Below are 21,115 nucleotides of genomic sequence, written 5' to 3' on the forward strand. Positions count from 1 at the left end.
GAGAACCTCCCCAAATCCATCAACACTCGGTGAATTAAAAGCAAAGGACAGCACTACCTGTTAGTGCTGGTTGCTGTTGGCGATGGAGGAGGGACAGCTGCCCACCGTTCTGCTGCAGGGTGGGTCACCCTCAAGGAGCTGCTGCAGCTCTCGGCTGCTCCTGATACTGTCAAACTGATCTAATTCTCATGTGAGACAGTAAGAATTCGTTAGTGGAATTTTCCACTGAGGTGAGAAGATCTCTGCTCTTCCTGGAGGCCACATCCAGGCACCAGCAGCAGGGAGCTGGGTACCAAGCATCCCTCATGCTGGCAGGGCAGGATGGTCCTTAAACAGGAGTCGGGGTGGTTGGATCCACAGCAAGGTCAGGTCTGAGCTGGGATATCCTTTGTGCCCACCTGCAGTGTCCCACTATGGGATGACTGTCCCTCTGTCTGTATGCTCTGTGGAGGGGACCCAGGGGTGGCACAGCTCTGTCACCTGCACACCGGGTGGCCTTGCTATGGCTACAGCCAGCAATGTTTAGATTTAATTCCATTTACAAATGTTTTCCTGCCTCCACCATGAGTCACATCCTACAAGGACCTCTCTGCTGTCCTTTCTGTGCAGCTGTAGAAAGAAAAAAAAAGGGACTCGCTTGGCTCAGCATTGGGAAACAGCAGGAGAGAGGAATTCCCAGTTGTATGCTTTATATGGCACTCACAGCATGGCAGTCCCTACAAAGACCACCAGGTTTGGCACCTGTCTGCTCTTGTCTGCTGGGGAGGACCTAATGCTGGAGGAGGTATTGAATGCATGCAGCAAGCAGGCAGACAGCGTTCTGAGGTTTTGGGTGGCTCCGTGTTGTGTGCCTGCTCTGGGCTTTGGGGATGGAGAGGGTTTTTCTTGGAGTGATGTTGCCCAGGGGCTGATGCTGGAAAGGCATTCAGTGCTGCTGCAGCCTGCTGCAAAATTTTGCTTTTCAGTGCATTGGGGACTTTTGCTTTGCTAAGGGAACTCCAAGCATCGGGAAGAAAAGATCTTTGTCTTTCAACTGGGAGCAGAGAAAGCTCTCAGTATATGTCCCAGAGCCCCCAGAAATCCCCTAGCAACAAGGCTTAATGATCCTGATATTTCATAGTGGGATCATAGGAAATCAGAAACTCGTACAAAAGCGCCGTTGTTGCCGGAGCCATCTTTATCAGAGGCCCAGAATGGGCAAACCCCATTCCTTGTGGTATTTATAGTTTGCCTTTCAGCATGTCTGTGCATCGTCCCTGTGCTTTGCAACAGCTGGGACAGGCTGAAAGCAGGGCCGTGGGGTCAGGGCTGAGCTGGAAGCCTGCAGGCTGAGGCAGTGAGGAGGGATGCTTTGGGGAAACGTGAGGGACTTTCCAATGCATGCTCCCTCCCCACTGGTGAACAGGTTTTACAAGGCCTCAGGTGAGCTGGTCAGCGTGGTGCATTGCCTTTGCTGTTCCTCTCCTGTGCTGGGCAGCTGGGAAGCAATGAAAGCACAGTGGCAGGAGCTGGCCTGCTGAACCCCAGGGCTGTGGTTCCTGCTGTCACCGTGGCAGTGAATGGGCGCTGTGTGTCTGAGTGCCTGTGTGTCCTGTCTGAAGGCTCTCAGCAAGCTGTCGAGGGGGAAGATTGCAGAATTAACACTCAGAGCCTTAGTGCAGACTGCAGGTTGGACAGGACTCTGGGCTGTGCTGTTGCCACAGAAACTGCAGTGACATACAATCACAGAATCACAGCGTGGTTGGGTTGGAAGGAACCTGAAAGCCTCCCCAGCCCCACTCCTGCCATGGGCTGGGTGCCCCCCCAGCTCAGGCTGCCCACGGCCCATCCACAGCCTCAGGCATCTCCAGGGATGGAGCACCACAGCTCTGGGCAGTGCCAGGGCCTCACTGCCCTCTGAGTAAAGAATTTTCCCCTGGCATCTAACCTACATCTCCCTTCTGTGTGTTATCAACATGATTCTCACCCTAAATCTAGAACACAGCACGGTATAAGCTGCCAAGGGAGATGTCGTGGCCTCAGCTGAGGCTGATGGAGACGTCAGGACAACCTTTGTGCATGTAAGAAGGTGTTTCTGAAGGGAAGAGAATAATCTGTTCTCCGTGTCAACTCTTGTAGGAGCATTTTGTCCAGGAGGGTTCCAGCAGGGACGGGCTGACGGATTGCCCCAAAGCAGCTGGCAGCTGTGTCATGATGTCTGGGGAGTGCTGCAAAGACATCTGCTCTAAGTCATGCTGTTCTGGGGTGGATATTTTGGCCAGCTGATCTGTTACAGCCCTGTCCAGTCCTGCTTTCCATCATTTCAGAAGGAGCCAAACAGTTCTTGTGTCACTTGTTTCCACAGGTAGTTTTGCAGACAAGGCTTACGAGTGGAGCTCAGAGGAGGAGGAGTCCGTGAGGAAGGCAGGACCTGTGCAAGTCCTCATTGTCAAGGATGACCATTCTTTTGAACTGGATGAAGCTGCACTCAATCGCATCCTCCTCTCAGAAGCCGTCAGAGACAAAGAGGTTGTGGCTGTGTCAGTTGCTGGAGCTTTTAGAAAAGGAAAGTCCTTCCTGATGGACTTCATGCTGCGATACATGTACAACAAGGTATGGCTGCAGCTGCACCTGGCTCTTCCCACTGCTGCTCAGTGCTCCTGTGTGCCCGGGGCTGATCAGGAAAGGACTCTGGTTTGGTGCTCTAGAGATGCTCCAGCCTCTCTTTAGCATGGAGGAGCCTCACAAATTAAAATAGAGATGCTTGCACAACCCCATGCAGTAGTGGGTCTCCAGTGGGACGCTGCCTTCCTTGACTCTGGAGCAGAAATGTTCACATTTGCTATATTGTAGGAAACCTCTCTTGTGAGAGCTGCTTGTCTCCAGTGCTGGGGTAGAGGCAGCACAGAAGGGAGGTGTAAAAACACAGTGAAACGGGAAATTCAGCGTTTCATCTGTTCTCACCTGCAGGAAGCAGTGGACTGGGTTGGAGATTACAACGAGCCTCTGACTGGTTTCTCCTGGAGGGGAGGATCTGAGCGGGAGACGACCGGCATCCAGATATGGAGTGAGGTTTTCCTGGTGGACAAGCCTGATGGTAAAAAGGTATTTGCTTCTGTGCTGTGTGGCTCTCTAGCTGCGTGTTACTCATCAGGTCGTCGTGCTGCTCCAGCTTTGCCTTGTTGGAGGTGGCTGAAATGGTTGTGCAGGTTTTTGATACATATCCCTGATTCAGCATGAGTGGGTTCAGTGCACCGAGTGATAAGATGTCTGAGTGTTTCCATGTGTCCCTGGCATCATCCCTGCCTGTCCCTCTAACTCTGGGCACCTCAGAGATCATTTCTCTGCTGTTCCCAAGATCTGGAACTCGAGCCCCTTGCAAACTATTCCCCGCTCCTAAAGCAGTAGCTGTGACATGGAACGCCTTTATTCAGGGAGGTCATGTACAGTGAGAACTGGGAAATCCTGCAAATTCAGCTTTTAGGCAGGAATATTTGTATCTGTCAGCTCTTCAGTGAAGTTGAGATATGCTGCTGTATTTGGCTTCCGTGACGTGAAGCTAGTGCAGGCTCAGGAAGAGACCCATCTGCACTGACAGCAAATGTCAGAAGAACAAAGCAGTTCCCTCCTCTGTGTTATGCAGCGTTCATTTCTTGCTGTCAGGAGTGACTGGAGATGCTCTTTTCCTTTATCTTCCACCAATTGTAAGTCTGAGGCTGGAGCACTGACATTCTCCACACACAGCTGATATTCAACCACCTGTCCTGTTGGCATTTGAGAACGGTTTTGCTTGGGTGCAGATGCTGACTGGGTGCATCCAGGCTGACCTGGAGCTTTCTGTCTCTCAGGTTGCGGTGCTGCTGATGGACACACAGGGGACCTTCGACAGTCAGTCCACCCTGCGGGATTCAGCCACCGTGTTTGCCCTGAGCACAATGATCAGCTCAATACAGGTAAGAAGGGAGATGTCTCCAGGAAACAGTTGCTAAAAGGTGGTGGCTGAAAACCAGCAGCTTGGCACCAGCCTAATGCAGCTGGGGGAGGGACAGAGACCAGCGTGTTGGCTGCGCTGAGTGCAGGGTTCAGTCGTGAGTGCACCTTTGCAGGGAACAGTCTCATCTCATCTCACTCCAAGAGCAAAGCTAGCAGCAGATGCACTCCTTTACTCTCAGCTGACAGAGAGGAAAGGATGTTGGTCTGGTGAAGTTCATGTGCCCTTGTCTCAGTGCTGCTGGAGAAACCTCTGGGCTGTGGGTATTCTACACAGTGGTTACTGTGTAGTAGTAAGGCTTCCCTTCCCTTCCTCTGATCTTTGCTTCTGGAGGACAGCATTAACAGGTTGGAAGCTGTGTCTTGAGACAGAGCTCAGCACACCGTATACACGGAGGAAACATTATTTACTCCTAAGAGGCTTCCTGGATGGGACATGACAGCCCTTGCTGCTGTTTTTGGAGCGTTTTGCTGTGCTGGGAGAAGCAGTGCCTGTCTGTCTGTCTGTCCAGCAGTGCGGCTATGCTTGGAGCACCAGGGGCCAGCTGGGCCTTTGTCTGTGTCCCTGTGGTCATGTCGTAAGCTTTAACCACAGTGATCCAAGGGACAATGCTCTGAAGTTTCTGTGTTTTCTTATAGGTGTATAACTTGTCACAGAATGTGCAGGAGGATGATCTGCAGCACCTGCAGGTAAGACCCCTTGTCTCTGCTGTTGTTTGTCACTGGGGTCCCTGGATTATGCTCTGCACTTGCGGGATGCTTTGCTCTGGAAAGGCACGTTTGCCTTTGGAGCTACAAAAGGGTCTCCGAGTTTCCCAGCTCTCATTTTGGTTCATGGGCATGGAGGAATAGTCACTTGTGTTGAAATGTGTCTTGGTTCATAGCATGCCTGCTTGGGGCAGGGCAGACAGTGGGATGCTCACCAGGAGCAGAGTCATGCCCTGTAGGTCTTTAGGGGTCTGTTATTTACTCCTAGAATCATGGAATCACAGAATGGCTTGTGTTGGAAGGGACCTTAAAGCCCATCCAGCCCCAGCCCCCACTGTGTGCAGGGATGTCTCCAACCAGAGCAGGCTGCCCAGGGCCCCATCCAGCCTGGCCTTGGACTTTTTGGTTGAGAAACCCAGAGAAATTGGTTTATAAGCCTGGATATTGACATCTGGTTGTGGATGACCCAGAAGGGTAGTTACAACTCTGAGTGCTGGAGACAAGCAGCTTTGGGGTGTTTGTTTTTCCTATGGCACACATATCCTGCCTGCCTCTGCCTACAGTTTTCTTTTTTGTTCAGTTGGCTGCTTGACTGGCTAGTTAGGATTTTTTATTTTCAGTAGCTTAAGGAAAAGGAAAGCAAAAGTCCAGCTGGAAAAATCAGAAGAGTTCTGCACTGTTTCACTCAGTAAACATTTTTTAACAATAATACTATATTTATGTTGAACTTATCCAGTGCAAACCCTATCTTTCAGTTGGAATTTGAAGCCATTATTGTTTAACACGTTGACCCACTTTTAGGCATCTGTGAAATACATTATTGGTGCCTCTGCTAAGAATCTGCAGTCCAGAGAGACCGGAGAGCCCTCGAATGCTGCTGTAGGCTGATCTTACGGTCTCTGCACAGTGGGGGTTTGCAGGGAAAGCACTTATTTCTGAATTCATTTCCACCCCTTCCTGGAGCATTTAAAGAGAGCAGGGCTCCAGCAGTCCCCTCTCACACGTGAAGTTTGAAAGCAGCAGCAAGCAGTGGATTGGAGCCATTTTTTCACAGATTTGGCAGCCAAAAACTCTAGACTGATTTTTTTCACCTAAGGGCTTTGCGTGGTGATTGCCCACAGCAGCTCCCTCTGCCCGTAAAACACGAACCAAACGTTGCCCTGCCTGTGGCCCCGGCAGCTGACAGTCCTCCTTCCCTTGCATCTCTCCCCAGCTGTTCACCGAATACGGACGGTTGGCCATGGAGGAAACCTTCCTGAAGCCCTTCCAGGTGAGTAGAGGCTGCTGGCCACCAGCATCCCCCAAACCGATGGCTTTGCCACGAGGTGTCACTGCAGCTTGCAGGACGGATGAGCAGGGAGGCGTGGAGACTGGCTGAGCTGAGGCGAAGGAAAGGCTTTGTGTTTCCTTACCCCCAAGGAGCTTTCTGAACACATCCAATCTCCTTCTTTCTTTCTGCTCTCAACCTTGGCTGCTGGCGGCTCCCCAGCCCTGCAGCGATCCCCTCACCCAGCAGGTCTGGATGCAGCTGGAGGCTGTTAGCTGAGCGAGGCTTTGTTCCCAGGGACAAAAGGCTTCGGTGCAATGTGATGAGTGCTGTGTGGCATCAGCTGTGTCCTGGCAGGGAACCACACAAGTGATGCTCTGCCTTGAGAGCTGTGCACGAAGCGATGCGATGTTCCCCAGTGAAGGAGGGAGAGCCATCCCTACAGCTCAGCCCTGTCCTGCTGCTCTCATGAGGCGCTCAGCTTTAGTGGCAGAGCTGTGGAATGAACACCCAGACAGGTTTGTAAAGTGCTGCCTTGGCTGTCAGAGCCTTGAGCTGCTGCCTGGGAATCCCTGCACTTGGCAGAACAAAGAGCATCAGCTCAGAATGAAGGATCAGCTCAGAGTGGCAAGTATAAGTGGGATTTTAACTTCAGATAAGTGACATCTGTTTCCCAGCCTGTGCATAGGTGGCATTCAAGAGAGGAGAGCATTAGGCAAACACCAGCTTGCTCTGGACACCAGAGCTGTGAGCGTGGCAGGAGGATGATGGGCTGTAAGGGCCCCTTCCAGGAGAAAGGTGAATGTGAGTGAAAGGAGAAAAGTGGAAGGAAGGGAGGTAGGCATCCATGGGATGGTTTTAGCAGCTGCTGCTGAGAAAGGTGGCTCAGCAGGTTGCTAAACCTGCAGGCCTGCAACAGAACAAGCTGTGGTTTGTATGGCTTTGGTAGTGGCTGTACTGAACCCTGTACTGCACCTGGAAGGCTGGGAAGGGGTCATAGAGATTTGGAAGGTTTTGGAGATCATTGGTACCTACATGAGCCACTATATGTATAGCCACAAATACTCACTCCCCTTACCCAGGTGCCCCCAGTGCCTTAGTCCATCTTCTAGCTTGCACCTACAGTAGGAGAGCTGGTTGCTGGATGCAGGATTTGGGAGCTTCCTAAAGCAGAAAGCAGTTGTAGAAACTGTAGAAGCAGTAATTGGGAATGGGTTACAGCTGTCTTGCTTTGCCTTCTAATATTAAAAGAGAATTGTCAATTTCCCCATAATCCTGGAAGGCAGGAGGGGCTTATAAGGTGGCTGTGGTTGGGAAGGGGGAATGAAATAAAAAGGTTAAAAAATACAACGAATAGACAAATAGGGATTTTTGGGGAGCTTTGAGTATATATTGGCTATAGCGTGGGTAGATGATTGGTAAATGCTGTTAAAGCTAGCAGTAAAAACGTATGGCCTGTCGTTGTAAGAACCAGGAGAAAATTGCAATACGGTACAGAAAAAGCCAGACATTAAATAAATATTTCTGTTCTTTATTTAAAAGTTAGAGGGGTAATCTTGCCAAATATTACAGTGAAAGTGAAATACTCCATCGGTAAGAAGGAGGCTGTAAGGAGACACTGTTAAATGTGCTTAAGTCATTAGGACTGGCTGTGGCTTTGCTAATGATGTGAGTGATGTCAAGTCACGCAGGTCTGTGGGCAGTAAGTCTGGTCACACATCCCAGTACCCATTTTACAAGGCCACAAGCTTGGCTGATAAAGGTAACTATCACTGTGGTTATTCTGCCTTCTGCGTGCCTTATCTCCATAAAGTGCTGGTGGAAATAGAGCCAACGATGCAGCCAGTCAGCATTGTCTGTTTTAATCCGTGTAAATGGATTAAAAACCCATTAACTGATAGATGGCTGAGGATGCTGAACTAATTGTAACAGGGACACGTCATCCTTCAGAAGCCTTTCCTTGGGGCTCCCCCCAGGCTCTCTCTGCTTCGTTGCAATCTTCAGCAGCAATCTCCGTGCACGTATGGAATGGCTGTGGATGTGGGGAGATCTGGGGGAGGAACTGATGGTGATGGGGCCATGTGAGCAGCACGCAGCTGCCTGTCCCCATCTCAGCACTGCCTCCTGCAGAGCACGTTTCAGGACGGCCATCTATTGCCATTTCCCACCCAGGAGGAGGCAGCCTGCAGCTGAGGCCGGACAAATTCGGCGTGGTGATGGGGAGCAACTGAACAGCTCAGCTAGAGATGTGGGGGGCTTGGAACCAAGGCAGCTTTCTTTGCAGAAGATGGTCTGCAGTTTGAGTTCCTTGGGTGAGGTTCTGAGCCTGGAAATCAAACTCGATGAATGGCTTTTGTCCTTGTGAGCCTGGAAAGGAGGATTTTGGAGAAAGCTCCTACAGGAGGATGCTGCCAAACATGCAGTGCGGTGATAGGGAGACGGTTGAGCTGGTGCTGCTGGAAAAGAAGCAGCACTTGGTGGTGGAAAATGAGCTTTTCCCTTCTGCTCCCCCACTCTGCTGTGTGCTGAAACACAGCCCTGCATGCTGACCGATGCCTTCGCTTGGCAGAGGGCTGAAGGTGGGTGTTGGGCACGGTGAGCACAGCAGGTCTGCTGCAATTCTGCTCGAGAAGAAAGGAAATAACTCCCAATTCAGACAGTATGAGGAGTGCATAATGTGTTTGTGGAAAAGTCCTAAGCATGGCCCTGCCTCCTAAGCGTCCTGCAGTCTCCAAAAGAACAGCATGTCCTGAAAGACAGAGCTGCGGGCGTTTGCTGTGGCTTGCAATGCCTTTAGGAATGGCCAACTCACTGCTCTTTTTTCTTTCTTTTGTTTTTTTTCCTGATGTTTTCTGGAAGAAAAATAAGAAGGGGAAACATTTTTTCCTCCCTCTCCCAAATCTTTGTTTTAAACATAGAGTTTTAGGGAGATTCCGATGAAATGCATTCTCCTCATTGCTTATTCCAAGGGACAGGAGATGCTCTGCCCCACCACTCGGGGTGCCCCACAACCTTCCATGGGATGCAGATGAGACACCAGAGATGTGATCTCTTCCAGAACCCACTTCTGTAAAGATGCAGAGTTGTCTGTGCCGGTATTTATTTATTCGTTGAATAGAAACGTCGGATGTCTCAATAAAGATTACCAAAGCCAACGATGTCTTACTCCTCCTCGTTATCCTACATGTGCTTCTCGTTAAAAGTCTGTCTGGAGAGCTGCCCAGTGAAAATGGCTGGAAAACGAGCCTGTGAAATTCCCATAGGATGGAGCTCAGTGCGGCTGGAGCTCGCTGCCTTTTGTCCTGCTTAGCAAAAATCCCTTTCTTGTTTTGCAGTCGAAATGACGGGTGCTGTTTTTCAAGCGAGGGACTCAGACTGTCATCCAGCAAATCCCCTCCTGATAACGTGTGGCTGAGCAGAGCTGCGTGGCACTGACTGCTCCTGTTTCTCTTCCCTAGTCCCTGATATTCCTGGTGCGTGACTGGAGTTTCCCCTATGAGTTTTCCTACGGCTCCGACGGCGGCGCGAGGTTTTTGGAGAAGCGTCTGAAGGTCTGTCCTTTCTCCTCTGGATTTCATGAATGATTTCCACGTGGGCTTTGCTCAGCTGCGAGCTGGTGATGATGGTTAAGGTCACACCTGGACTTGCCCGTGCCTTAAAATCACAGCAGAAATGTCTTAGAGAATCACAGAACCACAGAATGGCTCGGGTTGGAAGCGACTTCAAGGATCATCAGCTAGATGATCTAGATTCTAGTTGATCTTTGAGGTCCCTTCCAGCCCAAGCCATTCTGTGATCAGTGCCAGCCCTTTACCATGGGCAGGGCAGCCAGTCACTAAATCAGGCAGCAGATCAGGCTGCTCAGGGCCCCATCGAGCTGCCTTTGGGCACCTCCAGGGACGGGGTGTGCCAGCACTGCCCAGAGGAGTTGTGATTCTATGATTCTGCGTTGTAGGAAGCTGCATTCTCCATGCTGCAGTCAGTGCAGAGCTACCCTTCTGCTGGAGGGACAAGGAAAAACGCTTTAGTAATAGGCTCTTGTACAGTGAAAGCAATGGGCAAGGGCTCTGTGGGGATTAATCAGGAAATGCATGGGTGATTTGGTAGTGGAGAGCCCTGGTCAAAGGGAAGACAAGAATGGCCCTGGTGGGAAATCCCAAATGCTATTGCATTCGGGTCATGCACACGTGCACATTTTCCAATTGATAATAACATCCCCCAGGGCATGTGGTCAGAGATGTGGGTTGCTGGAGGAGCTCTGTCCTTGTGCTCCTGCATTGCACTGCTAAGGGATGCCCTCCTGGTGCGGGACGCCTCACGCTCCTGCTGGCACTGTTGTCCCAGCGTCTCTGCATGCAAGGGAAACCTGACCACACTGCTCTCCCACAGGTCTCAGGGAATCAGCACGAAGAACTGCAGAATGTCAGAAAGCACATCCATTCCTGCTTCACCAAAATCTCCTGCTTCCTTTTACCTCACCCCGGCCTGAAGGTAGCCACCAACCCCAACTTCGACGGAAAGCTGAAAGGTACAAAGCAAAGGTCCATTGTCAGGTTGATACCATAGGCTGTGCCGTGATACCTTTACAAGTGTTTTCCATGGAAGAGCTTCTGCAGTGCATTCCTGTTCCTCATGTGCAGCTGGGCAGAGCAGGGCGGACTGGTTGTTGCACAGCAGGTTGTGCTGGCAGCCTTGTCACACGTGCTCTCAAAAGAACCTTATTTCACTTTGAAAAGCTTTCCAAGGAACGTTTAACCCTCCTGACTTATCTGATCAGTGGTTCCCCTTCAGGACAGACTTAGTTAATCAGGTGAAATAAAAGGGAAGGGTAAAAAAATGGAACTCATCCCTCTGGCAAACCATGCTAAGGAGCAGCAGGGCAGGCGAGGCAGTGGGAGGGGGGGCTCTGCTGGAAGCTGAACTGAGGTTTGTTAATTCCTCCTTTAATTCAGGTGCTGAGCAGTATTTAACAAGTGCATACAGAGCTGGCTTAGGATTGTCAGCGTCTTCATCTCTTGTTCTCTCAGAGCTGTACTCAGCTTTTCTCTTGGCAAGGAGGTGCTGCTCTCATCAGCAAAAGCAAAAGTCACATCTGTCTTCCTGCCACTACTTTTGAGACAGTGAAGCTGGCTGGTGTATACAGAGCTGCATGCTCTGTTTGTGGGTTAACCTCCCTGAGTTACAGTGTCTGTGCCCGTATCCAGGCTCGGGTTCCCCCTCGTTGTGTGATGGCAGTGCAGCTGTGGCTGAGGGGTGGCACTGATGATGTTGGGCTTATTTCCAGAAATAGACGACGAGTTCATCAAGAACTTGAAGATTTTAATTCCCTGGCTTCTTAGTCCCGAGAGCCTGGATGTTAAGGAGATCAATGGAAACCACATCACCTGCCGAGGCCTTGTGGAGTATTTTAAGGTATTAGCTTTTTCCAGAGAAATTAGGCTTATTTGTTTGCGGCACGTTAGCGCTTCTGCTGTAATGAAAGGGGAAAGTGTCAGTGTGTTTGGCCGCGCAGTGAGCCCAAGGAGTGGGCAGGGCTCTTCCTTGCCATGGAGGACTGGAGGGAGGGAGGGAGGCTGAGGGCCGTATTCCCATTGCTTTTGGAAAACGCTGCACTGTGTTGTCATGGCTACTGGGACATTTTAATGCAAGACATCAGTGAGTAATTCTCACCACCTACTACCTGACTCCGGCTCCTTCTCCTTCAGTGAAGGACGGAGGTAGGTGCAAATCCTATGGGGTGGATGTTGGAGTGAGTGATGGGAGTGTGAGTCTTGAGAGACCCCCCTGCAGCACCCAAAGAATGGACGGTGAGCCGTGTGCTGCCTGGCAAAGCGTCCCCTGCTGAAGCCATCCCACGCCGGGAACCTCCCCCTCTTGGGGCTTTTCCCATCCTGTTGATGCTGTGCTGTAACGGGGTCTGTGCTGCACCTGATGTGATTTCATGTTTTGCAGGCATACATAAAGATCTACCAGGGGGAAGAGCTGCCGCACCCGAAGTCGATGCTGCAGGTAGGTGGGCTGTGTGAGGTGACATTCCTGCACTGTGGTTGCTGTTGATTTCCCATTAGCTGTCAGAGGAGTCGCACTAGTGCAGCACTTGGAGTCTCCCATGCTTTTGTTTTAAGTGCCTTAGTTTGACAACCCAAGCAGCGTCCAGCAGTCACTTCAAAGCCCAAAGGAGCTGTGCTGTGGGGAAGTAGAGGCAGCAGGGCTCGTGCAGGGCTGGGCTGCTGAGCTGCATTTTCCCTGCAGGTGAGCAGCGCTGTCCCCTGGCTGTGCTGTGAGCACACACTGAAGGATGTGCCCCGCGTGGATGCTGCAGTGCTGGGTCAGGGCTCTGCAGGAGGCTGCAGCTGTGGCTGTTTACATACCCTGAGCCTTTTGTCTGCTTTCTTGCCATTTCCCACAGCTGAAGCCAGAGGTTCCATTGCTCTGACTTGGAGGGGAGGAATCCTCTCCTGACGCAGGCTTTTGCCTGAGGGGACTGACCAGGGAAATACAGAAGGATCTTGTTTGGTGTTGGCCAGAGTGCAGTTGGAGAAGGGAGCTGGGTAATTCTGCGTGTGTGCTGGGGTACCACACGTGCCTCCAGGCCAAGAGCATGTGGATCGTGTGCCCTCAGGTTCCTTGCTGTCATTCCACTTCTGTGATCACAGGAGTTGGACTCAATGATCCTTCTGGATCCCTTTCCAGATTGGGATATTCTGTGATCCTTAACCTTACAATCCTGCAGCTGAACTTTGCACCCTTTTGCCCTTCTTGCAGGCCACAGCAGAAGCCAACAATTTAGCAGCAGTTGCCACTGCCAAAGACACCTACAGCAGGAGAATGGAAGAGGTGGGTGTGCTGAGCAGGCTTCCTAGCAAGGTGTCTGGTGCCCCGTGGCTGTCAGCATTCAAAGGGCGTTTGGGCAATGCCCTCAATGATGTGCTTTAACTTCTAGTTGGCCTCGAAGTGCTCAGGCAGAGGGACTGGATGGTCTTTGTGGGTCCCTTCCAACTGAATATCCTGTCTTGTCCTATCCTAGTCCTATCCTATTCTTTAATCTGTGTCGTGGCTGGTGCTAATTAGGGGATAAAGTCATTATATATCATTATAAGCAGCTTTTCACCTCTGCCCTGCCCTACCAGCCCATCTCAGCTCGGGCATGAGATGATTGTGATGTTTTAAGGTGAAGCTCAGACCTCAGCCTGTTTCCTGCCACTTCCAGCTCTGTTCTACGGTACTGGAGGTTGCTGTGCATTGGCGTGGGAGGGTGTAGAGCTGCATGGCCAGCTACTGTGCACTGCTCTGGGTCTGTCTTCGTGCTTGTGCCCGAAAACCCAAAGTGCTGATCCTCTGTAGCAGGAGAGCAATGCTGGTTATTTGAAGGTGGGCCTTTGAGTCTCCAGGTTCAAGTCTTGAGCAATAGCAGCTTGAAGACTCAGTCCCAAGAGGAGGGCAGGTCTTGTGATAGGATGAGAGCCAGGGGAGATTCAGGCTGGGTATCAGGAACAATTTCTTAGGCTAAGAGGAGGACAGAGGGGCTGGTTCCCGACACCAGTGTGGACATACATGTGGTTCATGCCAAAAGGGAGCGCACGGAGCTGCCGTTCTGGTGCTTTGCACGGCAGAACACAGGAGCTGAGGGTGCTGAGTGACCGTGCTGTGCTTTCCACTGCAGGTCTGTGGTGGGGACAAGCCCTTCCTCGCACCCAGTGACCTGCAGGCCAAACACGTGGAGCTGAAGGACGAAGCCGTGAAGCTGTTCCGTGGGGTGAAGAAGATGGGCGGGGAGGAGTTCAGCCGCCGCTACCTCCAGCAGCTGGAGAACGAGATCGATGAGCTCTACATCCAGTACATCAAGCACAACGACAGCAAGAACATCTTCCATGCTGCCCGCACCCCCGCCACGCTCTTCGTCGTCATCTTCATCACTTACGTGATCGCCGGGGTGACCGGCTTCATTGGCTTGGACATCATAGCCAGTCTGTGCAACATGATCATGGGCTTGACACTTATCACACTGTGTACCTGGGCGTACATCAGATACTCTGGGGAGTACAGAGAACTGGGTGCAGTAATAGACCAAGTGGCAGCGGCGTTGTGGGACCAGGTAGGATAAAGAGCTTTTCATTTAAAACCCCCCCGAACCAAACCCACGTCCCAACCCAAGTTCTTAAGCATTGTTTCCTGGGGCTTTTCCTCCTCTTCGAATGGCTCCTGGGTTTGCATGTAGGATTGTTGGGTGCAGTGGGACGGTGTGCTTCAGTCTGTGCCTTAGGCCTTCTAGATGGGGAAAGCAGGGCCAGAGGAGTGTTTTCAGGTTGGGTTGTGGAGGTGATCATAAGGGGAGAAAAGTCTTGGGTCTGGGTGGCTCTCTGAGGGTGGAGGAGCACAGCGAGCTGAAGCTGGCAAAAGCCCTGGGCTCGAGTCTGATCCCCACAAGCTGTTTTGTTCTGCCTTTTTCTGCTTGTTTTTACCCATCCCAAAATGCTGCTTTATGGACGCTACTGCTGGCACAGGGCAGCATGGCGTGTGATCCTGCTGGGGAAGTGCTCAGGACCACACAGGAGTTTGTGTGCTTCGAGTGTCAAGGAGGAAACCCTGCTCCTCCCTCCTGGCACAGGGCAGGGATTTGGCTGTTGCTGGCTGCAGGATGTTAAGGCTGGGGCTCTGTCCTGCCTGCTTCAGGCTTGCCATCTCTCTTTGTCTTTGCTTTGTGCAAACAGGTGCAAAGGTCCTGGTTGGGTCCTGCTGTCAGACATCCCTAAAGCCTTAACAAAGGTTGCAGTGAGAAAACACTGCCCTTGGCAGCACTGCCCCTTGGTTCTTTTTTATCCAGGAGTGAGGAGATTAAGCTTCAATGTGACCACCTGCGCTTGCTCCAGGTGTGGCTAGAGCTAACCACACTTCATTTTTCACACTGAGCTGTTTATTGCTCAGCTTCTTCACCCCTGAACCAGGCAGCTATGTCACTCAGCAGGGCTGCCTTTAAAACAAGGCAAGCAGGGGCAGCTCATTGTCCCCTGCATCCCAGGTGGGTTCATCCTGACATCACGGTGGTGCTGTTGGTGCTTCTCGAGGGATGCTGGGTGTCGAAGCCCATCCCTGTGTAGGAACCTGGGATGAGTTCAGCACCATAGTGAGAACAGGATGGGGCCAGCAGAAAGTGAGAGGTATGGGTTGCCTGCAAGCTGCCCTGCTGGGAAATCAAGGAAGAGGTTAAAGTGCTTGCAGCTGCTTCCCAGCACCCAGCTGCTCCAGGCACATCTCAGCACAACTTCCCAATGAGGGGGAAGAGCACTCCTGAGAAGGAGCTCTGCAGAGTAGCAGTGCCTCTGGGGCTGTTGGTGCACCCGGGGGAAGAGCAGTGCTGGGAGCCCTCAGGGCTCTGTATGTGTGTGCTGTCCCTGTGGGTGCAGGAGGGCTGGGGGGTCCTGCAAGCATGCTGCTGTGGGGGCACTGAATGGAGACATTTGCTCCCTTGGACATGTGTGATACACAGAGATGCTTCTTTCTTTTTTTTTCCCCTTTTCTTTCCCCAATGCCTCTCGCAGGGAAGCACAAATGAGGTAAGTGCCTCTCGGGTCCCCTTCTCCCCCCAGCACACTCCTATGGGTGCCTCGAGTGCTGGGGAACCCTTGGGAGGCGAAGCACGCGGAGCTGCTGGGTGCAGGGATGGGGGCTGATGGCAGCACGTGGCACCTCCAGTGCCTGGGGAAGGGCACTGCTGGAGGCCAAGTGGGGGAGAGAGTTCGGAGGCTTTTGTGTGTGTGTGTGTGCGTGCACACTTACATCTTTCTCCTATTAATTGTGTTTGGAGATGCTATGGGGTCAGCTCCACGGCACCACCCTGCTGCACAGTGTCAGTGCTGGTGCATTTTGCTGCCTTTGAGTGAGGTGGGAACTTCTAAGTGAGACGTGGAGCAGCTCTCGCAGGGGCCTAACCCCTTCTGTCCCATGGAGACAAGCACTGCTGGAAGTCGTGACTTGTGGGGCTGTGGGCTTTGCTCTATCTTTGTGCAATGCTAAAAGCTTAGTGAGCTCCTGAACTCGGTCTTTCCCCTTTCGGATGTCACAGCAGGGCTTTGAGGGCCCTTCCACCCAACCATTCTGCAGCTCTACAATCGTACACCATCGGGAGTGGGTGCACAAACCAGAGGGCGATCTGAGGCTCTCCCGTGTTTCTTGCAGGCTTTGTACAAGCTGTACAGCGCAGCAGCGACCCACAGACATTTGTACCACCACGCCTTCCCCGCACAGAAAGCGGAGCCTGCCGAGGGCCAGGACAGGAAGAAGATGTGACACACTGAGAGCCACGCGGCCCCGTCGGTGCATGAACGCGGCACGGCCGCCATCGGTTCAGCCCTTCATTGCTCCCCCATCGCGAGCTGCCACGCAGGACCAGACACGGGGCTCGGCGCCCAGCTTGGCTCTGCCCGTGCAGCACTGGCTGGGAAGGTTGGGGCACGTCTTGTGTTCTGTTCTGTGTACATAGCGGTGCTGCTGCCCACACAAAGTGCTTTTGATTTGCAATATCCAGCGTACTTCCCAGCTCCTTTACAAAGCCTTATTTCTCCCTTTTTAATTAATCATTAAGGGAATTATAATTTGCGTGGCACTGCAACTAAAGACCTTCCAAATCCTAGCGTTATTCCAAACCATCTTATGTCCAGATACTTGAACAGGTTGTAACACGTAACCACGGTTTTTTTTTCTTCGATTACAGCAACGTAATTAAAAATGTATTAACTTGCTCTGTCAGCAGCTGTGAGGACACTTATGCTATGGTATGTTAATGATATTGTAAGGAAAGTGTACTTTTCCATTCGTAACTGATGCACACGGTCTCACTTTGTACGAGTATTGGAGAAAGTCTCACTGTATTTCTGTATATATATCCGTTATAGTGCATAGGAATGTGGTCAGCAGTTCTATTCTTTTATTGTCAGAACTATTAAAGTTTGCTTTTTGTTCCTAAGGAGTCGGCTCTGGAGGCTGTGCACTGCTCAGGTATGAACCTTCAGTTTGGCCCCTGGCGCGGCAGAAATGAGCTGATCACCCCCTGGCTCATTAAACAAAGTGATTTTTATTGAATTAATAGGATTTACAAGAAATGTCTTGTCTTTTTGTCTGCAACCATGTTTTTATTGCACTAAAAAGAATCCATAAATAACATTTCAGGACAATCAATGAACCAAATGAGAACAGCGGTGAGGGTCACTCACTGTACACGTATAAATTTCCCCCAGGTAAGGAAATCAAATAGAAGACACAGCTCGGTTAAAAAAGAGCAGTAAGAAAGAAGAAGGTGGGGAGCCATCCCTGACGTTTCCAGGTGCGGTGCTGGGGCTCACACACTGCACTGGGGAAGCTCTGCAGTGAGGTTGGTCCTGAAGGAGGGTCGGTATTTCCCCCTCTGCCATCTGTGAGGTGGAATAGGAAAGCTAAAGGAACAACGCGTTGAACGAAGTAAAAAATAAGGCAACTCCCACTTCACTGTGTGAAGCACATGGCGGCTCTGCGTGGTGCAGGACTGGTGGTACAGAACAGTGTGCTGTCCATTAAAGCTGTAAGCAGAGCTCAGAGGAAGGCCCGTGGGAAACACACTGCACCACCAGCAGGGACTGCAGCGGTGCTTTGCATCCAGGGCCTTTCTGGTAACTGCATCTATTGCTGTTTAAAAACACACAGTCAGCTTCTCCATAATACAGCCGACTGCTAGAAAAGGAGAGCAGAATCAGCTCTCTGCTCCAACTCCACGCTGGTTTTCAGCATAATAAACTAGTTTTTGTATGGAAAAAGATTAACAAACGTTTCTCATTTGTATAAACAATACATAATACATGTAGAAAAATATTCAAGAGGATAATAACAAAGGTGCAATGTCAACAAAAATAAGCTGCCTTTTCAACCAAAGCACTTCTTTATGAACTGTGGGGGCTTCTGAAAGCTCCTGGCCTCCCCCGTGTCCGTGGGGCAGCTCAGAAGTTCTTGCCGTGCTGCTGGGCGTACCACTGCTGCCGCTGCTTGCGGTGCTCCAGCTCGGTGAGCAGTGCCTGCCTGTAGGCTTCATACAGCTTCACGATGCGCTCCAACTCCTTCATGAAGAGCAGCTTCAGCATGCCCTGGTACGTGTCCAGGTCTGCCAGCTGGAACAGCTCCCACTTCAGGATGTGGTCGTACCTGGAGCGGCACAGAGGGTTACCCGCGGCTGCTGTGCTGCTCTGTGTTCGCTCAGCGCTGATTTAGGTCACTGCGTCTCAAACCGTGGGGCACGAGCCCCATGGAACAAGGGGAGGAGAGGACCAGGTAGCATCAGTAAGGAGAAACAGCCCTAATTAGTGGCCACGTCACCTCGGTGGCAGCTCAAAGCCGATTCTCTGGCTGACAGTGAGCTCCCCTGGGCAGCCCCCAGCTGCTGAGCAGCACAGCCTTGCTCTGTATGAGACGCTGCATCCTTACTTCATTATTTCCTGCTTCTTCCCCCCATTTCTAAACATTCGTAATTCACCTGCGATGTGATTTTTCTTATCTTGGGTATCAGGAGCTGACAAGGCAGCTGCTGAAAGAACAAGAGAAAAGATGGAACGAGCAGAGCTATGAGATCCTGGTTACATGGAGAAAGACAAAGGTTCTGATCTGTGCTCAAAAGAGGTGGGGAAGAATCTGAACTGCAATCTCTGTTCCACAGAAGGCACTGTCAGATTCCCTCAGTGCCTCACACATGAAGTCCACCAAACTCCCAAGCACCTACCAGGTGGTCGTCCTGACTGCAAGGATGGATAAACAAACACGCAGTGTGCAGGTTTAGTTGTTCTTTAAGAAGCCCTCAAGTTGAGGAGGCAGCAAGTCAGCTGCTACCTCTCCCCCTCCCTTTCCCGGTACAAAATCAGCATCAAACAGGGTTTGCTTCTTCACATTTGAGAATGCCACAAACTCCAGTGTTTGTACCAGCACTGCTTCAGGTGAAGAAAGGTAAAAGGAGGCTGGAAAATGTGTGACTTTGGGTTCTTCCCGACACTTGACTTCAGTGTCCCAGCCTTTCAAAAGCCTCTGAGAATCTTACAGTGCTAACCTTCAAGTTTCAAGAGCAGAACCAGCAAGAACCTACACAACACAGGCTGAAATACTTAAAACTGCATTGTCTAGATGTGCCAAAGACCTAAATAAAGACATGCAGCTGCAGCCAAAACCTAGAAGTATTTCTAGGAACTCAGCCCTCTCCCAGGTTACAGGAACTCAGGACGCCCATGCTGCACAAGTACACCACTGGATTTTAGGTCCATTTAAATCTGGATGGGTTTGCCAGCAGCCATGAGAAGTAATTAAACCCCCTGCAATTACACTAAATAGAAGCAGCTAAAAACTTCAGCTGAAAGTCACTGACTGGCACACGGTTTGAGAATTCCCAACTGCTGCACGATTCAGTCTCACCACGTTCCCCCTCAGAAGAAGTAGATGGTTTTATAGTTATTGAAGAAATGCCACGTGGATGCTTTTAGAAACTGATTTTCTACTTAGTGTCAGACTTCTGCAGAGCTGCAGCCGTCAGAACACGTTTCATTGCATTGACTCAGATTTACTCCTGGAGAAGATCCCCTGTTCCTAAAAATACCCATGTAGTTTATATGCCATGGGGCACCATGCTGACACTGAAAGTAAAGCACAGCTCCCAGTTCTGCAGTGCTGTGTTAAGCAATGCCCGATGCCAAGCCAACCCATCAGAAGCGGTCTCCAATCTTCTGCTAAGACACAGGTAAAGACTAGTTGTGCTTATTTCCAACTTACCCATTTCCACCTGGATGAGTTAAGAGTCCAGTCCTCTTACCAGGCCAATTTTTGCTATGTTTTTGGGAGATTTAAGTGTCATGCGTATGATTTAGATCATAATGTACATAACACAGGTTATGTGCATGGCGAGTGATCTAATATATATGTGTACAAACTAGGCATGTTTTAAAAGCACATTCTGACAGTAGTTTGTTGAATGGACAATTGATTTGGTCTGAAGTGTTTAGACTGAATCCTCAGCCAGCAATGTTCCACTCAATTTAGTGTGACTTTATTTCTGATATGAAAAATCCAGCACAAATTCCTCATCCACTGTCAGCAACAGCTCTCATGCAATTATGGAACAGCCAGCAGCTAGAGTTCTACTTTCAGATATCAGAATCCACTTTCTGTCTAAATGATGCACGTGTAATGTGGTGCAAAGTAAGGGTAAAGAAAACAAGCTTACTTGACAGGAGCCCTGGCGTAGACCTGCAGCCAGTCTGGAATCTCTGCAGTGTGGTAGGGGTTTGCAGGGACGAGGAGGGGCTGGCTTCTCTCTGCCTGCTGGGGCTGGTAGGTCACTGGGGGAGGCTGGTCGTAACGGGGAACGCTGTGTGGAGGAAGGCAGAGAAATTCAGCAAGCAGCAAGCAGGATGTCCTGCTCTCATTAATATAGAGATGAACTTCCTGCAGTATAGCAAGAAGGATCAAATAGTAGAAATTAACTGGTAGATTTGCTGCATGCTAACTTGATTTTACCTTCATGTTTTAGGCAGCTAAAACATTTGTTTTCATCCCAGAGGTGATTTAGTTTCGGTTTCAGAGATGGTTTCCCAGAACATCAATCAAGTTTACCTTCAGTCTAACACTCAATTCTGCTCTCAGCTGCTCGGCTGTTTCACCAGCAGTCGCAGAGAACAGCTGCTTTATTTTAGTGAGGTAAGAATAATATCCTGTTTCTAAACTGAACTAACAGAAGAGACAGAAACCAACAATTACAACTTCTAAAAGTCTCATTCAGAAGCAGTAATGCTTACTTTTAAAAAATAAGCTGGTTTTGGCACATAGCATGCAAGGCAAAAGCAGTTCACAGAATCGCATCATGGAATCACAGAATGGCCCAGGTTGGAAGGGACCTCAAGGATCACGAAGCTCCAACCCCCCCAAACCACAGGCAGGGCCACCAACCTCCACATCTCACAGCAGCCCAGGCTGCCCAGGGCCCCATCCAACCTGGCCTTGAACACCTCCAGGGATGGACGGGGCATCCACAGCCTCTCTGGGCAGCTGTTCCAGCACCTCACCACTCTCACAGCAAACAACTTCCCCCTCACATCCAACTGAAATCTGCCCTCCCTCAACTTCAAACCATTTCCCCTTGTCCTGCTGTTATCTACCCTTTCCAAGAGCTGA

At 50.7% G+C, this 21,115-nt stretch overlaps 2 protein-coding genes across 2 annotated transcripts in view; one reads left to right on the plus strand and one right to left on the minus strand.

Moving 5' to 3' along the window:
- Positions 1–67: 67 nt before the first annotated feature.
- ATL1 (atlastin GTPase 1) lies at positions 68–16,907 on the plus strand. The gene is made up of 13 exons (XM_010712152.3): positions 68–119; positions 2,345–2,592; positions 2,950–3,084; positions 3,828–3,932; positions 4,609–4,659; positions 5,891–5,947; positions 9,403–9,495; positions 10,334–10,472; positions 11,229–11,356; positions 11,897–11,953; positions 12,710–12,781; positions 13,608–14,039; positions 16,121–16,907. The coding sequence occupies exons 1-13, from the start codon at positions 83–85 to the stop codon at positions 16,229–16,231; spliced, it is 1,665 nt and encodes a 554-aa protein (XP_010710454.1). The 5' UTR covers positions 68–82; the 3' UTR covers positions 16,232–16,907.
- Positions 16,908–17,045: 138 nt separating this feature from the next.
- SAV1 (salvador family WW domain containing protein 1) overlaps positions 17,046–21,115 on the minus strand; it is an 11,818-nt gene continuing 7,748 nt past the window's right edge. The window contains exons 4-5 of the mRNA XM_031553753.1: positions 20,169–20,312; positions 17,046–18,112 (exon numbers count right to left, since the gene is read on the minus strand). Of these exons, the coding sequence (XP_031409613.1) occupies positions 17,911–18,112; positions 20,169–20,312 (346 nt within the window). The 3' untranslated portion in view covers positions 17,046–17,910. The remainder of the gene's footprint in view (positions 18,113–20,168; positions 20,313–21,115) is intronic.

This window comes from Meleagris gallopavo, chromosome 5, assembly GCF_000146605.3.
Source record: "Meleagris gallopavo isolate NT-WF06-2002-E0010 breed Aviagen turkey brand Nicholas breeding stock chromosome 5, Turkey_5.1, whole genome shotgun sequence".
In the NCBI taxonomy this organism is placed as follows: Eukaryota; Metazoa; Chordata; class Aves; order Galliformes; family Phasianidae; genus Meleagris; species Meleagris gallopavo.